At 39.0% G+C, this 27178-nt stretch overlaps 1 protein-coding gene across 1 annotated transcript in view; it reads right to left on the bottom strand.

The window, feature by feature from the left end:
* LOC149196452 (phosphoglucan, water dikinase, chloroplastic-like) overlaps positions 1-27178 on the bottom strand; it is a 216020-nt gene that overhangs the window by 123480 nt on the left and 65362 nt on the right. Inside the window, exon 2 of the mRNA XM_089405564.1 lies at positions 15553-15625. Within this exon, the coding sequence (XP_089261690.1) occupies positions 15553-15625 (73 nt within the window). The remainder of the gene's footprint in view (positions 1-15552; positions 15626-27178) is intronic.

Raw genomic sequence — 27178 nt, 5'->3', positions numbered from 1 at the left:
TACGCAGAGCCACGCAAGGTTGACGCAGTAGAGAAAGGAAACTCTCCAGGGTGTCAGAAAGTCTTGGAGAAAATTCTCAGGTGTTTTCTCCCAGTGTCTATGTAAATTTTTTTGTAAAAGTGATTACTGTTGAAGATCAATAAAATCCCTCCTCTGCTGCACCGGTTTTCCCGCATTGGGTTTTTCCGGGGACAATTGTCCAAAAATAACTGTGTTGATGTGATTGATTCTTGTGCATATGTTTATTTTTGTATAATGATGTGATATCTGCAGTAGAATTTATTTTAATATTACCTAAAGAAATTCCGTAAATAACTTATTGGGAATAATAAGTAGGTGAAATAAATCAGTGGTTGCGGTAATAGAATTTCTATTTTCACAAGGAATAGTGGAAGTTACTATGGGGCCAATCATTCGGTTGCTGATTAGCCGGAATCTCTGTCTCCGGAAGAAAGGTACTTCTGCCAAGGATGATCTCTGAAGGGTGAGCCATTTCTGGCACCCTAGTTGTATTCAAAAATCTACATAATAATAAAACCCTTATCTGTTGCACCGGTTTCCCGCATTGGGTTTTTGTGGGGACGATTGTCCAAAAATAATGGTGTCCCTTGTGTTGTCTCAGTTTATTTCAGTTGTTGATCTGTATATTTGTGAAGGCTACAATTGTGTTTATTTCGATGTTTATATGATTAAGTAACTTGTTAATGTAAATAACAAGTAGGAGATAATAAACCAAGTATTGCAGTTGGGGTTTCTGATGTGTTAGATTCAGAAATTTTCATAGAGACACTTGAGGAAATTTCTTCCTCAGAGAATTCCTAGAGAGGGAATTCGAATTCTCATTTGTTGAGCAGCAGCAAGAGAGAGGAGGTCATTCGACATTTCGATTGGCAAAGATGGCAGCCAATGGACTGAGAGATCAGGATAGATTGGATGGGGCATCCAACTATTTGATCTAGAAGGCAAGGATGTCATGCCTTCTAGATGAGCATTTTCTCAAAGTCTACGTCGACAACGTCGTAGCTGAGCCCGTGGATCCAGATCCACTCAAGACGTACAAGGTAGAAATGGCGAAGACCAAAAGAATGATCATCGACAGAGTGAAGGATGATGTAGTCTGTCACACTGCTAGCAGAAACACTGCGAAGGAGATGTGGGATGCTTTGTCGACGCTATATCAGGGATCTTCCAAGTTGCAGAAGATGTACTTGGAGAAGAAGATGAGATCTATGCAAATGCAGAAGGGGGAACACATTGATCTGTTCCTCTAAACATCAGGAGACCTGAGACGAGCTGGCAGTTGTGGGGTCAACACCTCAAGGTTCTGAGATGGTAAGACTAGCCCTAAATTCAGTATATGAGGAGTGGCAAGTCTTTGTCCAGACCATCATGGGCAGGGTGACTTTGCCAAACTGGGATGAAATGTGGGCAGCTCTTAAGCTAGAGGAGCTGAGGAGGGACTTGGTCAAGTGTAAAATTGACGGAAGCAGCAGCAGTGGGTCGAAACCCAAGGAGGAGGAAGAGAATGCAACCCTCGCATCCAAGGGGCAGTAAGAGCAGCGGAGGCGGAAGAAAGACGCATTTTTCTTCGGATGGTGATTTTCCCAGGGAGAGAGTCCTTGTATATTGAAGATTAAATTAATAAAACAACAAATTTGAAGGGCGGAAATCTATGTCTGCGTATGTATAATATTGTTGTCATTTTTGCTTCCCCTATTCATCTTTTATTTACGTGTTAAAATCTCAACAATGCTTTTTATTTAGTATATCTGTAGTAATAATTATTTTACAAGGAATTTACTAGGTTAATAAAGTGCCCATGGTTGGGGTTAGAAATTAACAAGATTGTATCAAAATTTGCAAATCTTTCAAAAAGGACAAAGTTCATAGACTTGATGGACTATCTATGAAATATTTCTTAGGTTGTTATGATCTTATAGAGGAAGATACATGAAGAGTGGTGGAGATAACAAGAACTCAAGGAAAAACATTAGAAGCCTTCAATACAACTTTCCAAGCATTGATTCCAAAAGAAGATAATCCTATAAGCTTTAAGAGGTTTCAACCTGTCTCATTATGCAATTGCATATCCAAAATTATCTCAAAGGCAATTGCTAGGAGATTGAAAAGTGTTTACTCAAATCAAATCTCTAGAAAACAGTTTGGGTTCTTAGAGGGAAGGCAAATTCATGAGGCAATTGGGGTTGCCCAAGAATGCTTACATTCAATCAAAGTTAGAAATAAAAAATCAATGATGATGAAAGTGGACTTATCCCAAGCTTATAGCAAGGTAAGTTAGCTTTACATTAGACTAATTCTAATCCATTTAGGCTTTTTCCATCGGTTTGTTGTCTAAATAATGAATTGCATCTCCTAAATATCGTTTGTTGTATTATTAAATGAAGAAACAACCCCTCTTTTAAGATCAAGGAGGCGGCTCAGACAAGAATGTCCCCTATCCCCCCTTCTCTTTCTTTCTAATAGATGACGGATTAAGCAGGCTACTTAAAGAAGCAAAAAGGAAAAAAGGGGGTTCCTATTGGTCTATCATGCAACATCACACATTTACTATTGATAGATGATATTTTGATTTTTTGGGAAGGCAACAAAAGAGGTCACTAAGAAATTCAAGGGCATCAAGAAAACAACTGGGATTGTCATTAATATGGAAAAAACAATTATAACCCTGATTTTTTAAAGATTTATGTGGAGAGCATATTGAGATTGTTTAGTGCTTGGAACTAATCCCACAGTAGCCATTTATGAGACGACGTTTCGAGTCTATAACAAGACTCATCATCAGGACAATCTCTATTGTCCTGATCATGAGCCTTGCTATAGACTCGAAACTTTGATCATAAATGGCTACTGTGGGATTATTTCTGAGCACTAAATTATGACCTTTTGGAGGATATATGAGCAAGAAAAAAACTTTATTACTCAACTTCTTCCCTATAAGATAATTGATCTAGAACATGGTCTAAAATATCTAGGTTTCTTTTTGAAGCCAAATCAATATATATAAAAAAAAGTGATCGACAATAGCTGATAGCAAGGGTGGAGACAAAAATAAACACATGCTGCAATAGATGGTTGTCCAAAAGAGGTTGTTTGGTTTTTGTAAAAGCAATTTTGGAAGCGATTCTAGTCTACTAAATTTCACTTGCCTAGGTCCCAAAAGGTGTTTTGAAAACTGTTCAGAAAATCTGCTATAAATTTATCTAGCCTAGGGACCAAAAAAGAAGGGATTGTTGCTAGCCCCTTGAAAAAAAGTTGGCATTACCAAAAGCCATTAGAGGATGGGGCCTCAAAAGTCCCTTTCTCTTTTCAAAGGCTCTTACTGCAGAAAATATATGGTAATTATTTCAAGGCACTAGTTTGTAGTTTCTTTTTTTTATCGGTAAAGACTAAATCTATTAAGTAAAATATAGTACAGTCAGGAATAGCAAAATACCGGCAGACCGGAAATGATGGATTCATCAACCTCGGTTCCGGATGAAAGATACAATCTCAGAGCTACAGGAAAAGCAAAAAACCGACAGACCGGAAATGATGGATTCATCAATCTCGGCCTCGGAGGAAAGATACAATCTAGAGCTACATCAGAAGATTCGAGAGCAGAGACTAGCTATCATGCTATTACCCCAGCGGGACAGTAACTACACCACAATGTTTTTTCCCTTTCTTTTTGTTGACTTTTGTCCAGCCATCATGGTGCGAGTGGGCTAGAACTACTTGAAGACTGGAGTTCTCTATCTTCGGGGACTCCTTCTCTGATTCAGAGGATGAAGTCTCATGGGGACGTTTCTGGGAGCTTGCTGAGACATGGGTGTGCTCCATATTTTCCGAGGGCGGGTCCATCGGCTGAGGCGTCTGATCTGGTTCTGACTCGCTTTCCTCCTTTTCCATACTTGGGGAGCTTGAGCTACCAGCTGGCGGCGGTGGACAGGGAGCCCAACGCTTGGGCTTGGAATGTGCGAAGAAGCTCTTTTTCGTGCTTGCTGTCAGCGATGGGCAGGAGCTATGCAGGTGCCCTGTTAGGTGACAATGGCGGCATCGGAAGGCAGTGTTTTCGTACTCTAGAAACTGGGTCCAGACAAAGTCCTTGATCTTGAGATTGATGTACTCCGGCAGTCCCTTGCTTAAATCAAGCTCCACACAAACTCTGGCGTATGTATAGAGACCCTGCCGCTCTCTCTTGTAATCTCCTATTAAAAAGCAACCCAAGGCATTGCCTATTTCCCTGTATACTTCTGTGCGCCACAGGTGAACTGGGAGATTTGGAAGTCTGATCCATACAGGGGCTTTAGTGATGACTGCTGAAGCTGGGTCAAAGTCTGGAAACCATGGAGTTAGGAAGAGGCCAGCTGAACCCATGAACCAAGGGCCTTCGTCAAGGGCATTGTAGCAGTGCTCGAGGTCATCGAACAGTACTATGAAGTATCCCTTTGCACAGAAGTAAACCTTGCAGCGGTCAGTCCAGTTGTCCTTGATCCAGTCATACAGATCCTTTGAGCGCGGCCAGAGCCCATTGAATCTGCAGATGATGGCCCTTTCAGCAAATTTTTGGGTGTCGTCTTCAAGATCAGGGTAAGAGATCTCAACAGAGGGAACTTCCTCCAATTTGTCAACCATAAAAGGCTTGGGTTTGGGAGGTTCCGGGGTTGCGGGCTTCTCAGGGCGAACTGCAGCTTTGTAGGAGTTTGGAGGAGCAGAAGAGGATTGCCCTGCTGCTCCTCCTCTCAAACGAAAGGAAAACACTAGAGAGCTATTGCTCTTTATACTGTAAGAAGAGAGAGGAAGAGGATCTTCGAGCTGTTTACCTTGGAAGATAAGTCTTTGAAGGGCTGAGGGGATCCCAAGCCTGTGCTCCAGGTTTGCTTTGAGATTCTGAACCAGATCTGTAGGGTTTACCCATTGCATGACGGTTTTGCCAGAGATCTGTGTTATTTGAATCTGAAAGGGGGCAGAGGAATCTTCAGAAGATTTCTGGAGCAGCTTGGGGCCTGAGTCTTTTGAGTCTTCCGCCTCTTGACACAGGGGGGGCTGCAGGGGAGCAGAAGTCTTCTGCCTGAAATATTTTTTACCCCAACTCGGATCTGCCGTAAAGGGATCTGTGGATCCTCTGTAAAAGCGTTGCGTCAGGGTGAAAGAAGACCAGATCTGCGCAGCCGAGAGCAGAGAAATCCTTGAACATCGCGGATCCAGGTCCATATTCCCTCCACAAACTTGATCTTCGACCCTGTCATTTGAAATCAACCCTGGCTCATGAGATCGGATCCTTTCCTTGCTAAAATGGGGCATGGCCACCATGCGTCTCTGTTTTCCATAGATGCAAACGGATCTGCCAGGCTTGTGCAATGCGTTCGCAGAGGGGAGCGCATCAAGACAGGTCTGGGTGAGGATCGGTTGTTTTATATTGAGAACCTCTGGATTAAAGGCTGGTGCCGCCTTGAGGGATTCGATCTGCGCCCAGAAGAAAGGGTAGCACGGCGAGCTCTTCTTGCTGTATCTTGAAACGTTTGAATCCTTTCCCTTAGCGAATCCGTCCCAAGGCGAGAGGGAAGATTCAAGCATAGAGTGGCCAGCGTTCAGGCTTCTGGCCGTTCGTGAGCAGGGCAGACCTTCAAGAGCTGCGGCGGCGCTGACTGTGGAAACCCTAATGCCGTGAGACGCATCCATCGCTCCGCTCTCCTGAATCACTTCCGCACTAGTTTGTAGTTTCAAGTAGTAAGACCTAAATAAATAGCCCCTAGTTTAGTGGAGGATTAGATAAAAAATCCCCTCAAACAACAAAATAATGCCTTCATTGATTTGGGGTAGCATCGAATGTGATCTAGCCACGAAAATTGGTGGAGAGGCTAAGGCACATGAGATCTCAATACCCAGAAAGGGTTTGGGTAGATTCTAAACGGTTTGGGAGATATTAAAATAATTAATATTTTTAATGGAGTCCGTAAGTCTAAACTTAGAGAAAATAAAATATTAATGTGAATTAATATAAAACTATGTTAGAATGGTCCAAAAGTCATGGATCAAGCCAGCTGCCAGATCTAATCTTAGTCGTTGATTAGGGACTTAATCTCAGCCGTTGATTTGTCAACGAGAAAAGTATAAGAGGAGGCTTGAGGGTCACTTTGAGAACACACCAAGAGATCAAGATTTCGACTTTCTGGGGCTGGGTTTGCTAAGAAAGTTGAGAGAGTGATCAGAGTTGCAGCTGAGGGGCAGTGAATACAGAAGCAGAGAGGCAGAGATAGCACCAGGAGGATCAGCGCAGTAGCCGAAGAGAGGGATGCAAAAGCAGCCAAGGGTTCACGCAAAGCCAACCAGGGCTCACGCAAAGGCAACCAGGAGCTGCGCAGTGCCTCAGAGGTCTAGCGTGGGTGACACAGAGGGCCAGAGGGATGACGCAGTGCCTCCAGAGGCTGATACAGGCCAAGCCGGAGTGACGTTGGGCTAACGCTAGGATAGAGAAAGGCTGACACTGGGGTTTCGTGGGCAGATTGGAGCTGTGGAGCTGCCGGAGTGTTTATCCAGGGTTTTAGCCAGAATATCTGCTTCCGAGTAGAGAGGTACTATTGCCGAGATTTTTCTCTGTTGGGTGAGCTGGATTTGGCACCTAGATTGTATTCTAAAACTGCTTAATAAATCAAACCCTCAGATAGCTGCACCGGTTTTCCCGCATTGGGTTTTTTCGGGGACATTAGTCCAAAAAAAACGGTGTCACTTGTGTGCTTGTTTCTATTTCCTTCAGTTGATGATCTGTAATGTGTTGAGCATGTACTTGTATTTATTTCCAGTATTTACATGGTAAATAACTTGTTAATTAACAGAACAAGTAGGTAGGAATAAATCAGTAAAGTGCATGAAGGGTTTCTAACGTGTCAGACTTAGAAATTCCAACAGCCTCAATAATCTGGAAAGATGTTATCTATGCTTTCCATCTGGTTGGCAACTAGTTGATTTGGAAAATCATAAAAGGGGATAAAGTGCAAACTTGGATCAACCCCTAGGTAGGGAGCAACAATATGCACAAACTTCCCTTTCAGATGATTCAAGAGTTGAGAAATGAAGGTTATTTTAATCTTAGACAGGTTACAAATTCGGTAAGGTCCACTACTTAGCACCAGCAGTGATTATGATGGGAAGAAATTGGTTTGGGGAATAAGTATGCACAAGAATAGAAATGATATGCAGATCTCCTAATAGGCAACTATATTAGGCTCAAAGAAGAAGAAGAGGATCAACTAATATGGTCATTGAATCTAGTTGAAGCTTATGTTCCTGTAATAGGCTACAAAGCACTAGCAGAAGAAGGGTGAGAAGACCAACAAATCTAGTGTTGAAAAATTATCTAGAAACCAAAATGCCCAATTAAAAAAAGATAAATAAATAAAAAAAGATCTTTAAGTGGCTAAGTTTACACAACAAGGCTCCCACAAGGAATTTTATAGGGCCAAGATGGTGCTATCAATTTGAGGACCAAGAGACACTTCCTCTCAAATGCATTGTCAAGTCGTTTAATATTTTAAATGCATACCCAAAAGTGCAAGAAAAATCTCTCCCTTATGTAAGGGGAAGTGATTATAAATAAGGATATTCCATGGTTTTGTTTTAATGGTATCTCATAAGGGAACCCCTCTAAGGAAGATTGAGGAGACATACTAACCTAATCTTCAAACCACAATATTTCATCTTGTTTCCCTTTAGGCAACTCCCCTAGAGACACACTCAATAGGGTGTGATTTGTTTCTGCCTAGACAAGATTTTTGCTTATCAGCCTACACATGCTATTATTCATCAATTGTGTTCCTATGCTCATCAGTCATTCACATGCAAATGGTGTATCACTTCCCATTCCCTTGGTCTCAAATGTGCTAGATGACATCTCATGTTGCATCAGTTATTGGTGGGCATTGTGTCATTACTTAACTTCCTCACCTAGAAATTATGCTAAGATTTTAACATGTGTAGATGTTAGCATTACATGGATGTTTTATTACTTTTAACTTAGTAAAGATCTTACCTTGTTACTATTTCTAAACGTCAAGGACATAATTACTTCTAAATAAATCTGCCTTCAACTAGACCACTAGGTACTACTGGGAAATCAGGGTGGGTAGCGTGGACATATCCCTTCCATACTTAATATTTTTCGTTAAATACTCGTTCACTTTCCATCCCATCCATAAAACAAAGATTTCCCTAACCTATGGTTAACTTACCAAAGATCATCTAGAAAAGGGTCATGAAGAAACAGAAAAATGCAAGCCTCAAAAAGTCAAATCAATCCAAATAAAAGGCTAAAGCGGAGAAGAGCAAAATACACTAAAGAAAAGAAATTATTTCATCATGCCCCCCCTCTTCAAAGTCCTATGAGCAAAATGCTTATCTAAGAAAAAGGACTTCAAAAAAAACAAATCAAAGAAATTAGGAGGGCGAAGTGTGTAGGTCGAAGTAGTAAAAAATCCCCTCACAAAGCTTTTCAAAGGAAAGAAGACTCCTACCCACAATTTAATTGGCTTGTTAGACCAGAATTACACCCTTAACATTATCTAAGAATTTGGAAGAAATCCATGTGTTATCCTTACATCGCCTTTCATAAACACTAATAACATCATCCATCTACTTTAACTTAAAGGACTTGAGCCCCGGGGGGCAGCTCAATCAGCAAACATTGTTTAAATGAAGCGTTATGTACCAAGAGATTTGAGGTTCAAATCCCCCCGACTTACACATGTTTGCGAAAGGGGCATGCATAGACACCTAGAGGTTCTAGTGGTGGCGGTCAGAACTGACCCCGTATCACGTGAGTATGAAACCAGCCCAGTGGTCAGTTCCTCTAGTCATAATTATAACAAATGGAAAAAAACAAAAATAGAGGACTTGGGAAATACCTTAAGCTTTAGCCCAAAGACATGTGTAACGGGGTTAAGATTGTCCCCCTTGTTAGTTTTTGTGTAATTTGGTAACGTTGGCTAAGTTATTTGTGTTAATTTATCTTATCTATGTTAATATCTAACTACTCGTTGAAGTTGGATGTGTTACTAAGGGTTGGGAACTAAGCATTGACGATCTTATCAACCAACACGAATAACTACATGGTGCTTCATCATCTCCAATGGTCTACATTAAGATTATTTGGAGAATTATTTCTAATGTACAAAGCTTGGCTAGCACATACATAAACAAAAAATCTTTGTCCATGTTTTTATTTGGAGAAATACTTCATGTAAAATTGACTAGTTGGTCAAATGAACACAACTAGCTTCAATTATTAGATTTCTAAAAGTTTCAAAAGTGCTTTGACCAATTTATTACTTAAATTGATATTAAAAAAAAAAAGATAAAACAGTTTCTCCACTTTTTTCTTTTTGAAACTACTCATCAAAGTGGACAAACATTAGTTGGGAAACCACTTATATTCTCCCATGGTATTTGGAAGCATGTGGAATTGTAATTGATGAATTAGAGACCTTCTTGTCCTATAAAAGGAAGGTACTCTACTTCATTCGACAGATTTGGGGAAATAATAAAATTTTGTTTGCTAGTGATCCGATAATTGTCTTTGTTTTTCCTTTCTTAGTTTTCCCTTATATCGAAATATTGCAAGAATTTTGTTTCTTTCGAGTGGTTTGGTTGGCACGACGACACTAAAGGGTAATTTTTTTTAAATTTTCATGTTTGTTCCTTAGATAGGATCATTTTAAGTACTTGAGAAGAATATAGTGATTTTCTTCTCAATATTTAGGTTTTATTTATGCAACAACTTCATTGATCTGATTAAGTTACTATTTTTGGATTTAACCCCCTTGGAAGGTAGTATTTTTTATGCGTTGTGTCAAGTTGCTAATTTTTCTTCCATATGCTTGCGTGGAAGAAATTTGCATCACCAACATTTTAAGAAATAAATTGCGAGGGCAAGAATGACGATCTCAACAAGGGATTTTCATCAAACATTTTCGAATTAGGTATGCAAAATGTTTCCCGACCATTTAAATTTTTTTTTTTGTACTTTAGGAATTTTACATTTTGTTTAAGACCTTTTTTTGTAAGTTTAAGTTGTATTACCTTAGAAAATCAAGAGAAACAAGTACATTTGTCATGGATCATCAACATGTTTGACCCTGAGTAGGTGGTCTCAGTTTGCCTAGCAGAAAACCAGATATTTGACCACCTAATTATGGAATAATTGGCCCAAAATTCAAGGAGTATCAACATTACAAGCATAACTAAACTATCTATATGTTCATTGTAAAAACAAACAAAAAAAACTAAACACGTAAACTCAAGTATCTGAAGACATGTCCGGAGCTGTGCCTCTAGCACTTGAATTTGGAGGGGCATGAGAATTAGGTTTGCACTAGAAAGGAAACTCAATGTGAGCTATCTGCTCTTCAATCCTGTCTAGGTGACAGTTCTAGTTACATTGATATCTTTTCACATCCTCCAATCTGACAAAAATGTTGTATCTCTCAGCTTGTTTATCCATCAAGATTCTGCCCAGCAGAGTCTTCATCTTCCAATATAGTGTTAAGGCTCCAAACTAATGCTTCCTTCATCCCCGGGTGTTCCTTGGGTCAGGAATCCATGTGGCTACAGATTCTAGGATTTCAGAATCTGAGAAGATATGTCTTTCTTAGACAGCTCGGGTCTCTAAACTATGTATTTCACTATGGGAATTGGTGGGGACAGCTGCTTGATAGCTCTTAGCAGCATCCTGGACCTGCAGTTGGGCTCTATTAAGACCTTGGGGGTTGCAGCCCCCTACATTTTGTTTAAGGTTCAATTAAATCCTTTTTATTTATTTATTTTTATTTGTTTCATTATACATATAGAAAATGGAATTTATTTCAAATTTAGTCGTGGATTTAAATTTACCTAGTCATAAGTTTTATATATATATATATATATATATAAGTAGAATTCATTTTTTTCTTTAATACACTTAAAGTTTAGATTAGAATTTAAAAAATAAATAAATAAAAAACATAACATTAAAAAAACGAGAGAATCGAAGATTGGGGGTTTTAAGGTAAGCCTCTTTATAAAATTTCAATAAATAAATAAATAAATATATATACATATATATATATGAAGGGCAACCGTTGAAAGCCCGACTCATTAAACTATCGAAGGCTTCCTCCATCATATGCCGCAGGCAATAGAACACCAGCCCGCACAGCGAAATCCATGAGCCCTTTTCACCCGAGAATTCGAGCCTCAAATATTTTTTCTTCACCCAATGATTGATACCCTGTGCAAAGGATTAGAGAACGACTATGAATCAGTAAAGAGCCGAGGTCACAATCCGAACCACCCGGCCACTGCATGCTAAAAGACACCACACAGCCATGGGATTCGAATCTGTTCTCAGTGCAGCACCTCCTCTCGATCTATCATTTTTTTTTCTCAAGGTGGATTCTCAGTCCGTTTCTTAAGAGCGAAGCCATTTGGAGCTGACCCGTCGCAAACCGTAGCAACTTAATATTTTGTCAGACCCGTGGCACTAGAACAGCCAGATTCATTCTGTACCAAGGCCCAGTTACATAAATAAAACCTCTGCGACATTATTTGACACCCATTGAATGTTTCTCGGACCAAACAAGGACGGCACAGGTACTTTCAGGTGCCAGAATTTTCCTTTCTTCTAAACATGATTGCCAATGTGAATGAATATACAGAGAAACAAAATGCATAGATTTGATAATAATTCATGGCTGTAATCTGCATTTTCCTCGCATTGATTCAAATGGCAGAATCTTTGGGGTTTTTTTTAATTATTATTGGATTAGACAAGCAAACCAAAAAAAATTCAGGGACAAATTCTCCGGTTACAGATTAATTGAGGAATAATTTGATCCCTTAAACAATAACAGAAATCTGAATGAGAACAGTCCTCTGTTGAATGAAATATGGCGATTGCAATTAATTGTGTTATCTGTCCAATATTTGAACATGCTATAAATCCACATTTGTTGATTTCATTGTAACAGAAGTCAAAACCATAAAATTGAATTTCATTGGCACTACTCTGCAATCTTAGGAATTTATTGATCTGGGCCATGAGCTATATTCTTTCGATGGGTCACCTGGGGAATGTATTGAATCATTTAGCATTTGGGCATTTTCATGAATGATTTATATCTTGAAGAATGGTGCAAAACACCAAACACAAATTTACACTTGAAGTTACTGTGAGGACTCTCCCCCACAGATGTTGTACTGGCCTAATGGCCTGTTTAATATTTAGAATAAGTGAAATTACATCAAAATAAAAATAAATTAAATAGAAAAAAATATATAATTATAATGATGAATAAAACATCACGTAAAACATAAAATTAATAATATTAATAATTAAACCAGCTTAATCCATCTTAACTCTAGATTTACCAAGTGTCGAGAGGGGTCAAATCTCTTTTCACTCTAAAGGGGTTTTGCATCTCAAGAGATTTGATCCCTCCAGCCACATGGTAGATCTGGAGTTAAGGTGGATCTAGGTTGGTACTTAAATCAATAACGCTATTTTAACCATTATCAGGAACACCGTTAAATACACTAGCCATTTGGACAAATTTTGTAGTACACAATAATTATTTGGAAAATTTGCAACAAGTACCTTTCATTTGATGAGATGTTTTAACTTGATTTACACTCATTTGGATGATGTAACAATTAGTCCATTTAATTGGAGTAGTCATTTTGAATGGTTGTTTTTGTAAGACCTATTACTAAGCTTTTAGTTTATATCAAGCAGATTTCATTCACAATCAAGTTCATTACTAAATATACCAAATTAAACATCTCCACATACTTGGTTTCTCGCAATTGATGTCGATTCTCAGATGACATCAATCCGTGGGTGAACCCAAGTCCTAAGCTCTGGCTTCCAAACCTCTAATTCCTCCCAACCAATCTGAGACCAACTTCTCTAACTCCTAGACCTAGAAGACTTCAAGATTGAAGTCTTCTAGCCCCCGTGCCCAAAACTCCAAGAACAGAACCCAAATCTTGTAGGTCTATAATAAAAAATCTGAACCCCAAGGCTCGCCCCTCAATCTTCCCCCAATTCATAGAGTCTCTCTCTCCCAAATTCTCAATTTGCCCACCCTCCTATCCAAATTTCCATGAAAAAGCTCCCCCGCTTAAACCATTTTGGATGTTGTTTTACCATGAAAAAGCTCCCCCGCTTAAACCATTTTGGATGTTGTTTTATAGGGAAGGTTGCTTCCCTCTAAAGAAAGCCCACCTTCCTATGGTCCAATCACCCTCGACCTTATCAAAAACTATTTATACAATATTACTTGAGTCAATTCCCCTTCTTCTTTTAATTAAATATATTAATGAAAAGGGCTACCTAAGTCGGTTCCCCTTTTTCTTCTAATTAAATGTATTAACAAAGAGGGTCTTCATTTAATTAAATATATTAATGAAAAGGGCTACCTAAGTCGGTTCCCCTTTTTCTTCTAATTAAATGTATTAACAAAGAGGGTCTTCAAGAGTTCTTCAAACACATGTTGACATATCTTTTCAATTATAATAATAATAATTTATTAGTTAAATTAAATAATATTAATCAAATTATTTTTAACATATTTTTATTGTATTATTTCATAATTAGAATATTAATTAATGCATTTAATAATTAATTCATTTTTTGTACACTTGGACATTTCATGTTATCAAACTAATATGTATACTAGTGCAATACATGTGATGCATATGTATGTAGCTAACATATGACGTATGCCTCGTATGCATGCTAATAATCATATTTCATCGAGAACTCAATATGGGTTATTATAGTTTCTTATTTATCTTCAAGTAATTTTCCTTTCAATATGGAATGAATGGTGATGTATATTTTGGTTAAAGCAAAGATCATTGCTCTTAACATCAATGTAATTACTTGAGTGAGAAATCTCCTTAGAAATTTAGGCTAGAGATGTGTTTCGACATTTCTAAGTAACAGTAGGATCTGCTATTAAGTGAGTGAAACTGCGAAGTGGGAATCATACACAAGAAAACCCTGAGACTTAAAGAGGCTACTGATTGAGCTTAAACCTCACCTTGTTGGAGGTTCAGGTTACCTCTGTTGATACCCATTTGAGTAGTATCACATTAGATAGGATTGAACATGGACATCACTTCTACGTACCTCGAGTATATCAAAAGTCCCCCTATGTCAATCCCAAAACCAACCATTCGTCCACGACTGTTTAGTGCAGCAGTGAAAACAGCATTTGTGAAGATTATTCTCTTGTATAGACCTCTTATTGGTATATCTAAGGGCTATAGCACTAGGCACACCCATCCTACTGCCATTTCTTACTCAAAAAATCCTAAATGTCAACTTGTATTAATTGATGCAAATATTTACTTAGTGATTGTGGGATTGGATTACATGTCCATGAAATATTTCTTTTATCTTGATGAATGTGCACTTGATTTAGTTATGGGGTTGATATTCTTTGTACTCTTCATAAATTTGTAGATAATAACTGGTTAACGATCATAGTAACAAAAACTTTCAAATAAGGTAGCAATCATACCATAATCTTAATAAGAGGTCAACATCTAAGCTACATAATACTTCTGTTAATACTGCATGATAAGCTTAGAATCAAACAAATGTAAGGAATCCCCCCTTTGGATAGGAAAACATGCCTAAACTTAGAAGTGAGGAGCAAGGCTGTCGAGGTGATAGTGGGTGGCTTGCCTGATAGTTCCTTTAGGTTCTCCCTTGGTGATGTTGGGACTTTTTCTCTAGGGAGAATCTGAGCGATAACACTTCTAAAGCTGGAATTGGTCAAAGAACTAACAACTTTTGTGAATTGATGGTTTTAAAGTTGGTTCTGAAATTTCACATGAACATTGTGTAATCCAAGTACAAATTTTTGGAGACTCAAAGCTAGTTATCCAATGAATGCACAAAGAAATTACTCATAGGAATTTTACATTACAACCCTTGTATGATGAAGTTCTCAATTTACTGACATCTTTCTTATATTAAAGCTTTGTTTCATATTTACAGGGACAGGAACAGGATTTCAGATGGGCTCTCAAAAGCTTGAGTTGGGCTGGAACGAGGAAGCTGGATTATTCCAGTAATCCAGAATGGACATGCTACAAAATATAATCATGAGCCATGGACCTAACTGTAGCCATTACAATTTCTATCTCAGTTTTGTTACAAGGATAGACTTGCACTGATCTTTGGCTGAAAGATGAATGCACTTTTCTAAATGTCATTTTTCTTAAGAGGCACTGATGTAACTGAACAGGATCAAATTACAGTTTTAGATGATAATGAATTGGACATATGAATGTCATGTAAAGGGCTTAAAAGTGGTCATCTGAAATTTTATTTTTTTATACTAAAAAAGATATTGATTTTTTTCCTTGCAAAAAAGAGAGAATGTAACATGTTCACTTTCCAACATACTTGCAATGTGAATCACAGATTGTAATTTTATAGCACTCCTAGTTGCGATAATCATAAATTTAACATGGAAAAGAAATACAACTGAGATAAACAGCACAAACCTTGATCTATATGTAGACTCACTGAATCACCTTGTATGCCAATTTCACGTCCATCTTCTGAGCTTGTTTTGTCCTGTACATTGCAAAAAAGATCCTGTCAAGGAATAACTGGATAAATTGGGACCTTGTAAATAGGTATACTGATCTTGAAGGGATCTGAGCTAACAGAGAAGGCGGCACTATAATTTGAACAGCAAGGCATCAAAAGAGTTTGATACAAGTTCTGCAAGGGAAACTAATAAAGAAAATGGAAGTACCAGATGTAGTTTACAAATAAGATAGCAAACATATATGCTTAGACATCTATTCCAACATATTTGACAACTGTGCCACGTTGAATGCAAAATGAAGCTTCCCATAGTCATCAGAAATTTTCAAGTTGTATTTTTACTAAAAATCAGAACACTTACGAACTTCCACACTATTACTTTTAGACAATTATGAAAAGTAGATTGCTTCTTGGGGGATATGAGCTAACAAAGAAGCCGACACTGCAATTTGAACAGCAAGGCATCAAAAGAGTTTGATACAAGTTCTGCAAGGGAAACTAATAAAGGAAATGAAAGTACCATATATTATTTACAAATAAGATAGAAAACATATATGCTTAGATATCTATCCCAGCACATTTGACAATTGTGCCAGGTTGAATGCAAAATGAGGTTTCCCGTAGTCAACAGAAAATTTTCAGTTAAGTTGTATTTTTACCAAAAATCAGAACACTCACCAACTTCCTTGACACTATTACTTTCAGACAATTATGAAAAGTAGGTTGCTTCTTATATTGACATTGCTGTATTTTGTTTCTATGACAGCATTCGATTAAGAATTTCTATAAATATTAATGAATTGTCTATATCAAAAAATAGGAAACACAATATTTTGAACCCCTGTTCAACACTAATATAAAAAGAAAATGAAAAATAAAAAGCCAAGATTGTCTTGTTAAATGTTGAACCTTGGAATGAGTTCTTCAAGACCTGGGTGCAGAGAACAGTTTGGCAAAACGGTACAGTTGCAGGAGCACCATTAATGGAAGCAGCAAGCAATTAAGATCTGGGTGCTTGCATAGAAGGCTGTTGATTTGGGGTAGCATCGGATGTTCTCTAGCCACGAAATTTGGTGGGGAGGTTGGAGCACTTGAGATCTCCAAAACTCAAAAAGGGTTTGGGCAGATTCTAAACAGATCATGAGATATTAAAATAATTAATAATTTTAATGGAGTCCCTAAGTCTAAACTTAGAGAATATAAAATATTAATGTGTATTAATATGAATCTGTGTTAGAGTGGTCCAAAAAACATGGATCAAGCCAGTTCTAATCTTAGCCATTGATTAGAGACTTAATCTCAGCCGTTGATATGTCAACAGGAAAAGTATAAGAGGAGGCTTAAGGGTCACTTGGAAGAGACACCAGAGTGATCAGTGATTCTATTCTCTAGAGCGGGGTTTGCTAAGAGAAATAGAATCAGTGATCGGGAGAGCAGCTGAGGGGCATTGAGTACAGAGAAGGCAGAGATTGTGCCGAGAGAGTAGCACAGTAGCCAAGGAGAGTGATGCAGAGCCAGCAAGGGCTCACGCAGAGGCAGCCAAGTGTTGCGCAGAGCACCAGAGAGGCCAACATGTCTGACGCAGAGGCCTAGAAAGCTGACGCAGGGCCTTGTGGGGTTGACGCAGGCCAAGAAAGGCTGATGCAGGGCCAGCGTGAGACAGAGAGGGGCTGACGCAGTCCAAATTGGGGAGACGTTGGGGTTGCAGAGCAGTTTTGTGTTGAGGCGTTGCTGAAAGGATGTTCCCAGGTTTCAGCCATGAGATTTCTCTCAAACTATGAGGTTTAGCTGCTAAGGAAATTCTCTGTTGGGTAGGCTAGTTTCGGCACCCATATTGTACTCTAATATTGCTTAATAAGAAAACCCTCAGATAGCTTCACCAGTTTTCCTGCATTGGGTTTTTCCGGGGACATTGGTCCAAAAATAATGGTGTCATGTGGTGTGTTTGTTCTTGTTTCTTATAGTCGTTGATCTGTAATATGTTGAGCATGCACTTGTGTTTATTTTCAGTATTTACTTTGTAAATAACTTTTAAAGAAAAATAACAAGTAGGTAGGAATAAATCAGAAAAAGTGCATGAAGGGTTTCTAAACTAAGTAAACTTAGAAACTTCAACAAAGGCTACTCCAAGAGAGATTCCTTTCAGTAGTCCATACAGCTGCCTTAATGACATAAGCAACAGTACACCCTCCTTCAGCAGATCTGTACAGCAGTAAATCAGAGGGAGGGGCATTTATCGAGGGGGGAGAGAGAGAGAGAGCATGCATGCCAAAGCACTCATGTGCCATCATCAGTTCAGTTCCAGTTTACACGTTATCTTATATTTAGCAGTTCAATTCTATTTCTGAGTTTGCTTTAATTAGTAATTGTGCATAATGGCATGCACAATTAGTTAAGGCATTTTGGATGTGGAAAGTTTCCAAGGATAAATGGGATGCAGATCCCAATAATAGACAGATGGATGCATACATATTTGCATTCTCCTCTACCAGGTGAGACTTCATAAGAACACTTCTTCATGTAGGTTGAGGGCACTAATCCCAAGGCTTAATAGATCCAGCATTTAAGATTTAAATTCATTTCAGTTAAGGCACTGTTGTGCCCATGTCCAGATTCATGTACCTCCTCATATATAGAGTGGACAGGGGTATAGGTTCTATTCATTCAGTTTTTCAGTGTAGAAAGCAATGGGTGAAGGATAGAGTTTGAAACTTTCCATGTATTTCCTCTTTTCAAGACTAATAAATAGTGCTGCACTTTGAGCTTCAGATATGTGTACATGCTGCTACTTTCTTCAATTTGACATATTTCAGTTCCTAATAAAAATCAAAGTGCAGTTTTGATAGAGGTTTGAGTTTTCTGTTTTTCAAAGTAGGTAGGTTTGGAAATCAGACTTGGAATGTTACCATGCACTGAAAAAATTAACATGGTATCAGAATACTGTATCTAAATGGTTCTAGAAGGCCATGCATGGAGACAAAAACCTCGAAGGAAAGAGAGTTGTCAAGGTGTTTCAGTGGGAAACGTGTGTAGGCTTTGATGACTGGAGCAGATCTATGCCTTGACATGTAAACATGAAACCTTAGTTGATCTAGTGAGTGGATATTGAAGCTTGTTTAGTGGTGTTACAGTAATGGTCATTCCCAGTACGTGAGAAAGTCACCTATTGAAGGTGTTAACCCTCTTTCAGCAAGGTTACATATATGCACAGATTCATTTCTTGGCATCACCATTGTAACCCTGAGGAATGCAAGTCTAAAACATTGTAAAAGCTGTGAGGGATGATCTTTATGTGAGACTGTCTTAGATCCCTGGCGTTTGGATGGTCATGGCTGGTCTTCTTAGCTTCATTTACATGGTGCTTGGTTTCATGGCACTGCTGACTTCCCCGAAGTGATCAGTAACTCCCTGCTTTGATGGACATCCTTATGTCCTAGAGTGGTATGCAGACATCCTAGAGGTGGATGTGTTAGGCCTCATGATTTATGGGACCACTTAGTGATAAAGGTGATTGCTTATTGTACTCTTCCCTTGCATTAGATCCTGATGCACCTACCTTTTCCCCACTTAGTTGTCTTATTGAGTATGTATAGCATACCTTGGCCTTGGTGTATTCATCATGTCACAATTCTTGAACATGGTAGTCTCTCATTTTCCAACAAATTTATGGTTCCCAATGTAGTTTGCAGATCCCAATGCACAAGTTCCCAAGGGAAAATGTCATCAGATAAAGCAGCAAAATTTTGACTTCCATTACCCTTGGAATGTTTCAGAAATGGTGATCCAAGAAGAAGATATGCTCAGTCAAAGAGGATTGTCCTATTTTCGGGGCAAATGGGAATTGTTACCCACCAAAAATGGGTGACCCCTAGGAGAAACTTTTTTTCCTATTCATCTCTTCTAGTTCGCAATCGTTGAGAGCCACCTTATAGCTGATGTGACGTGCCATCCATCTCTGCCACCTGCATCAATCATATGTTTCCTCGCCCATTTGTCAAGGGCATATGTTGGAAGGTGGATTTCTGATCAAAAGGTACTATAATCATATTATGCAATGGGGTGATTATGCTTGTTTGTATTTGGTCATTTTGACATGAATTATGGAGTAACTTGGAAGAAAGAAGGGTGTTAGCTGTACTCTTGTTCCCTCACCTTAAATAGGGGGATAATTTTCAATCCTAGTCCAATGGAAACTCCCCTAATGGCACATGGATTAAGGAAGGGGCACTAATTAGAAAGCCAAGATTGAGATAGTGTAGCCCCATCGATCCCTATTCCATACTTACCACTTTCCATCTTATATTCTGAGCCCCTATTTCACCTCCCTTCTTCGGGTCAATTGACCATTGGTTCATTAGGATTTGGCATCCACACATCCCTATACCCGGGTAGGGCCTAGAAGTACACCCTGGGAGGTTGATGCAGCTAAAAGAAAAAGAAAGAGCATATGATGGCCATAAGAAAAACAAAAATCAAAATGCAAAAGATAGTCGAGACTTACAAATTAGCACATGGGCAAAAGCCAAGCATGAGCTCTACCTCTATCATATGGCCATCACCCGATTTCTGGGTCAATGTTGCCCTATCTCATAGAAGACAAGGAACCCTTGCATGTCCCAACCCCTAATGGGCGATGAACTGCCCCACCCCAAAGGGGGTAATAATTGCTATACATCATAAAAGCAAGCTCTCATTCCTCAAGCTACGAGCAGTAATACAAGGAAAAATCAAGAAAAAATAAAAGGCAATATAGAGGGATGGAAAAACAAAGGTTGAGGTAACTCATGCATCCACGATTGCTCCCTCCTCACATCTATACACCCAGGATGAGGTATTCCATCATAGTTAATCCCTTTGACCATGGCACTTGGCCATGGAGTCCTTTCCCCTCTGTTCCATCATTATTCACATGGAACCTATCGATTGAAGGGTGGACCAATGACACGTCACTTCCCTTTGGGGGTTGAGAACACCTAAAAGGATCGTCTATTAACCACTCCTACCTAGGGAGGTAACACTATTACATGACTAAAGCCCCAATTTTGGAAGAGAAACCTCATATGAAGTGTTATTTTTCCCATTTCTTTCAAGCTTGGTTCACTTAGATGCAATAATGATTAACGTACCTAATAGTGAATGTTGCAACACTAGATATTGTGTGTAACTAGCAAGCGGTTCCATCTATAGGTCTAGGCAACTTAATCGGGGTCCAAGTCCTCTAGGGGGACATATTGACACCCACAGGTAATGTGTTGAGAGCCATGGGACTCGGGATAGTTATAGAGCATCATTCATAGACATGGGCACTTTCACCACCCACAATGTTCTTGCATTTGCTTTATTATTCATGGGATGATACCACTGGCCCAGTATGCCCCTAGATGACTTAGCAGTAATTATATGGTGTCGCGGTTGATCCATGGCCCAAATGAGGTTTGTTTCATACCTTAAGACATGGGAGGGTTGGCACCATCTTCAGTGCCCTCAACGTTGGAGCAAAATCAGACTATATATCACTTGAAGACCCATGAGACTCAATTTTGTGCCTCAAACCCACATATGGGGGCTATAAGATGATTTGTAGAGAGATCTAGGAGCCAACCCCTAGACCTTGATTTTAGGAGCCCTCTACACATGCCTTGGCACTAGAGGAGCTCAACACATGCCCTAGAAGCGCTTACGACAACATGACATTGGCATTTGGCCCTCTTGTTGGAGATTTTATTATGTTTTACATTGGATACAAGGTTGGTCTGTGCCCTTGACTAGTTTTTGCCCATTATTTTATTATTTGAGGGGCTTTTAGGCATATTTAGACATTAGCACATGCATATATTGGAGATCATTCATTTGTGATCTCCCATCATCATCATCTCTTGGATATTCAACCTCATTGAGGAATTCGACCTCTTTAGAGGAATCACACTTGTTCTCTTGTGGACAACTTGGATCTATTGGATGCATTTTGACATTTGGAGCTTATTCTTAGATATTTCTTGGAGCTATTATTTGGATAATGAAAGGAATTCTTATATGTTGTATTGTAATTGCTCTTTATTATTGAATATCTATTTTTATATGTCTAATGTACGGAATTATTGATTCTAGGTCATGGTAAAATTGTGCCCTGATTTGTTGAAGATTAATTGGATTACTATCTAGATGAATATTGCATACATTACTTATGTATAACATGTAATGAATAGTCCTAGTGGTGAACTCATTGAAGCTCTCCCATAAAAATCCATTTTTCATTGAGTGGGTAAATGCTTGAAATTTGCTTGCTAGGGCATCAAATTTTGGCCTCCTTGAAAACAAGTTTAGCTAACCTAAATCATCCTAAACTCCATTCTCCCAATGAACAAAGCACTAATCAAACTTGGTGATCAATCTCATCCTTTATCCATCTTTTCTCTCTCTAAATTTCAATCCTTTCAAGGCTAGAGAAGAGAACTAGGGCTTGGTGTGAATTTCTAGGGAGGAAAAATTTTGGTGTTTGGAGAGCCTAAACATCAAGAGGATAGGATTTGCCACAAACCTATCAAGTTGGTGGACATCCACTCCAATTTCATCCATTAATTCTCTTGCCCTAAGAGGGAAACCGTAGTTTTTATTCCCTCAACTTAAGACTTTCTTTAAGGTTTCATGAGTCTTGGCTCAGCTAACATACATTGTAAGAAACATTTTCTCCTTGCCTTGACTTTGAGTTACTCCAACACTCGTCAAATCAATCAAACTCTAGGTCTTGTGCCCTTATTTTTAGGTATCTTCATAGAAAGTGGATTGCTTCCTTGTGAAACCTTGAACCTAAATTGTGCCTTTCTAGAAGACTTCCTAGTGAGATCACTTCACACATTAACCCTAGAGTACGTATTATAAGTGATCTCTTTCCTATCAGGACTCCTCCCATCGGTGAAAATCCTTAAAGAGTGTTAATTTTTGTAGCTCGAACAAGTGTTCTAGTCTCAAGTGATGTCTATGAAGCTAGGAACACAAATGGATTAATTATCTCCAATACCCAAAAAAAAAAGTTTCTAAGTGAAGTGTCTTAATTAGATTTAATTAGTCAATTTAATTATTCTCCTAAGTCTGACATAGGGAAATGTGTTAATTAATTGAGACAAATCAAGCTTGCTCTAGAGACTTCTAGAAAAGTGATTTGAGGAAGTCAAATTGATCTTAACCATCAATTGGAGTTAGATCATGGTTGTTGATTCGTCAACGAGAGAATATAAGAGATTGATGGGACCTTTGGAGATCATTCGAACAAATAGATGTGCAGTGATAGCAAGGGCACAGTGATAGTGTGAGAGACACCAGTAGTAGGGTTTTCAATAGGAGAAATTGAGAAGAGAATTTCTGGAGAAATTCTTCACAGTGATTCTAATTTTCCAAGAGCAAGGAGGAGGCTGAATTATTCTACAGGAGGAAGGTCGAATTAGGATGTGTGAGTAGCCAATTTATCCAATGCAAGTTGTGAGAGGCTCATTTTTGTTGCCAGTTGCTAGAACAATTTCCTAGAAGGAATGCGAGTTGGTTAGTCAAGTTGTTGGAGGCAGTATTACTCATGAGATTGATTTCTCAAAGGCAATGCAAGCCTCTGGGAGATCAGTTCATATTTTCCAGTTTGCCACTGCGAGTTGTTGGAGGATGTATGAATAGCCTATGAGAGGCTGAGTTGATTTGCAAAGGGACATTCTTGATTACCCAGTTCAATTTGGTCATTTATAGTGAAGAGATAAATTGTCGGAGTTTTGCCAATGAAAGGCAAGCAATGTATGTAATCCTTGATTTGCTAAAGAAATAATATATACCCTCATTTACATAATTGGTTTTCACTTCGAGGTTTTTCCAGAGACTCTTTTGTCCAAAAATATTGGTGACCAATTTTTATGTGTGTTATTTTCTTAGTTCCTGCAATTAATTTTTAGTGAAATCGTACTTCTGTTTTTATTCAGTATTTGTCGTGAATTAATTTCCATAAGACAAATACGCTGCAAAGATAGAAAGTAATAACCAGTAACTACAATAGAATTTTCACAAGGTATCAGAGCAACTCAATGAAGCGCAGATTTGAGGACAAAATAGGTTAAGCGCAAGGCACAGGAAGAGAAATCGAGGGTTTATAAAACCCTCTTTGAACTTCTTCAAATTTATTTGGGTTTCGTTTATTTTCCGAGGGTTTTCATAAATGGCTTCAGGATAGATTGGATGGAGCTTTTAACTTTGGTGTCAGGAAAGCCAGAATTTCTTTGTTGCTGGAAGAGAATGGTCTCAAAGAATATGCGACCAATATTGTAGTTGTACCAACAAATCCAACACAGCTCATAGCGTACAAGAAGGATGATGACAAGGTGAGAAGAATAATTCTTGACAGGGTTAAGGATCATATTGTTCCACATATCGCGGATTTGGATACAACGAAGATGTGGGATGCCATTCTAAAATTGTTCCAAGATGCTACCATTAATAGGGAGTTGATTCTCATAGAGAGTTGAGAAATACCTGGATGAATAAGGGCAAAAATGTTAGTTATCTCACCAGAGTTTGAATTGTCAAAAACGAGTTGGCAGTTGTCGGAGATCAATTAACTGATGATGAGCTCATGAGAATGGCCTTATATGTGTTCTCAAAGCAATGGGATGTATTCATTCATGTGATCAATGGACAAGATACACTACCGAGTTGCTATCGTTTGTGGAGCAATTTCACTCAGGAGAAACTTATACCAAGTATTGTCAGTGATAGCAGTAAAATCCAGAAACATGAGGATGATGTGAACGTGACTCTAGTAGGAAAGGACAAGGCCAAGAAGTGCTCTAGCAAAGGGTCCATGGGAGAGAAAAAGAAAAAGTACTTCAGTAAGATCAAGTGTTTTGGATGCAATTAGCAAGGACACTATGTCAGTCAATATCCGAACAGGAAGAAGGGTGACAAGAAGAAAGGGAAGCAACAAACAGTAGCTTCAACAAATATTGACAAGCTAACTTCAAGACTAGAAGATGAGTTTACTTTCATAGGTTGCCTCTCTAGCTCTACCTCCACAGGTGTCTAGTATATTGACAATGGAGCGCCAAGTCACATGACGAGGGTTAGAGAACACTGCTGCAGTTACCTGGAAGAGGAGATGGGCTTCTAGATTCATATGGGAAATAATTCCAAGTGCACTCCAGTTGGGAGAGGGACAATTACCTTATAGCGGGAATCAAGCAGTAGCACTCATGTTACAGGTGTGTTTCATATGCCAAGTTTAGGAATGAACCTAATTTCAGTTTCAATGCTTCATGATAAGGGATATTATGTCTACTTTGGAGGGCCAAAGGTGTAAATAAAGCACCAATATTAGAAGTCAGTGAAACAAATTGGGGTGAGAAGCAACAAGTTATACAGGTTGCAATTGGACACTCTAAAGCCACTAGTGAGCAGCAATATTCGCAGAGAAATGGGAAAATTATGGCATAGAAGGATGGGATATATCCATCATGGAGAACTAAAATTACTCAAGGAGACTTGTTACCGCTCAATTTAGCAGGGGTCCTAGGAGGGGTTTTAAAGTGACTACTACTAGATCAAGTGGCAACAATGGGACAAGGACCCACTATCACCTCAATTGATGTCCCCTACTCTTTACGGACTTTCACCGATGGGAGGTGTCTCAGTATAAGGAAATCACTAGGAATGATGAATCAATGATATGATAGGTAGTGATTTCTAGGGCCCATTCACAAGAGAGACTCAAACAAGGGCTTTCTTGCTTTAGAAGCAAGGTGAAGGGCTCTCTAAGAAAGGCTCAAGGAAAGCTTAGACCCAGGGATTAGAGATATTCCTTAATGAGGGATGTCCTAGACCTAAGATCCCTTTATATGCAAGGTTTCAAAGTGGCCTTGTGAGATAAGGAATGATGGAGATATGGGAACACAAAGAAGCCAAGAGGGCCCAAGCTAAGCCTAGGGTTTCGGGTGAATCTTCAAACCAAAGGTATAGGCCAAGCGAGGGAGAAAAAAGGATCAACACTAAGTGAACTTCCTTTGATTTTTCTATCAAAATAGATCCCTTTGAAGGCTCTAACCTAGTAGGACCAAGAACCAAACAGTTTTGGAGCTAAGGCTTGGTGTATCTCACAAACCGACTGTGGGATTGACTTCAAATTTGGAGGGCAGGTGGAGGACACCCCACCGTAGTTCCAAGCCAACTCGCTGAACAAGATGATGGCTCTAATGAAATTCGTTAGATGCCCTAGCTTGATCATCTAGGGTTAAGGTAGAAAAAATTGTGGAAAGAAGGAAAATTTATGGTGATCCCCAAGGACTTGAGATTAGTGCCTAGCTAATTGTGGAGAATGGAGTCAAAGTGACTTTGATTTAAGATTTTCGCTCTTCCAAGGAGCCTTATTGCAACTTCACATGCCCTAGAGAAGCAGCTACAAGGTCACAACAAGGATTTACATTTCAATATGCAAATTTAATGGAGTTTCAAGGTCAAAGTTTCATAACCCACCCCTAGGAACATTCACTTCTTATTGCCAAGATGAGTAACATATGCAACGACCAAGATCACATGTGAATTCGCATCAATATTAGGGCACAAGTAAAATCAAGACATAGTGTTTCATACATTAGACATTAAGCATCAAAAATTTCGCATGAAATAGCACTTACATGACAAAAGAAGTATATCCATCCATTAGACTTGCAAAAATGAAGCTCCAAGGCAAGATAACAATTATCCAAACATCAAAATGCATCAAATAATCTCCAATTCATCCAACAACTGTAGGTTTGAGCTCTTTTCTCCAAAGAGGTCAAATCCAATTGATGATGAACGAGATAGAACACCTCTCTTATATTTATACAATCCTTTAAAGGGTTTGAATAGCCTAATTTAGCCTAATGATGCTCCTATAATAAAATAAAGTGCAAACTAACAATACTTTTGGTGACAAACCCACCAAATCGCTCCATAGTAAGACTAATTAGCCTCTTAAGAGGGCTGAAATGATAGAAAGATAACTAGAAGGGTCGTTGGAAGGCCAAATGAAGTCCCTCATGTGCCAAGATGAGTAAGAGGGCTCCAATAATAGTGATGAAGGGGGTGGCCCCTTGACCTCCAAGCAAATGACTTGTGGTGCTCCCAAGTGGTTGTGGGGCACAAAAGCATCCTCATGGGTCTCCAACTGAATTGAACAAGCATGTATCCCATTCGCAAGAGCTAGAACAATGATGCAATCCCTCCCTTGTCTCCCATGGTGAGACAAGACCCCATCTAGGCCTTGAATCAACTGCCAAGTGTGTGGTGCAAGTGCGTAGCCGGCTGGGCAAAGTGGTCCAGGTAAATCATCATCATCAAATAAGCCAGACACAAGCGAGCAATGAATTGTGCTGAATGATCCCATGGCATGGCTATTTTCTCTCTGTTATAGTAGAGGCCCATGGCTCTCTACGCACACCCTACAAATGTCAATATGACCCTTTGGAGGGTTTGGACCCCATATAGGGAGACTAAATTCCAAGATGAATACCAACCTACAATCCTATATAAGGTCCAATGTGTCTCCTCACCTTCTAATACAACAATTCA

The sequence above is a fragment of the Pinus tabuliformis genome, chromosome 2_2, assembly GCF_031772625.1.
Source record: "Pinus tabuliformis cultivar Carrire ecotype Pingquan chromosome 2_2, CPIR1, whole genome shotgun sequence".
NCBI lineage: Eukaryota > Viridiplantae > Streptophyta > Pinopsida > Pinales > Pinaceae > Pinus > Pinus tabuliformis.
This window is presented reverse-complemented; position numbering and strand designations above follow the sequence as displayed.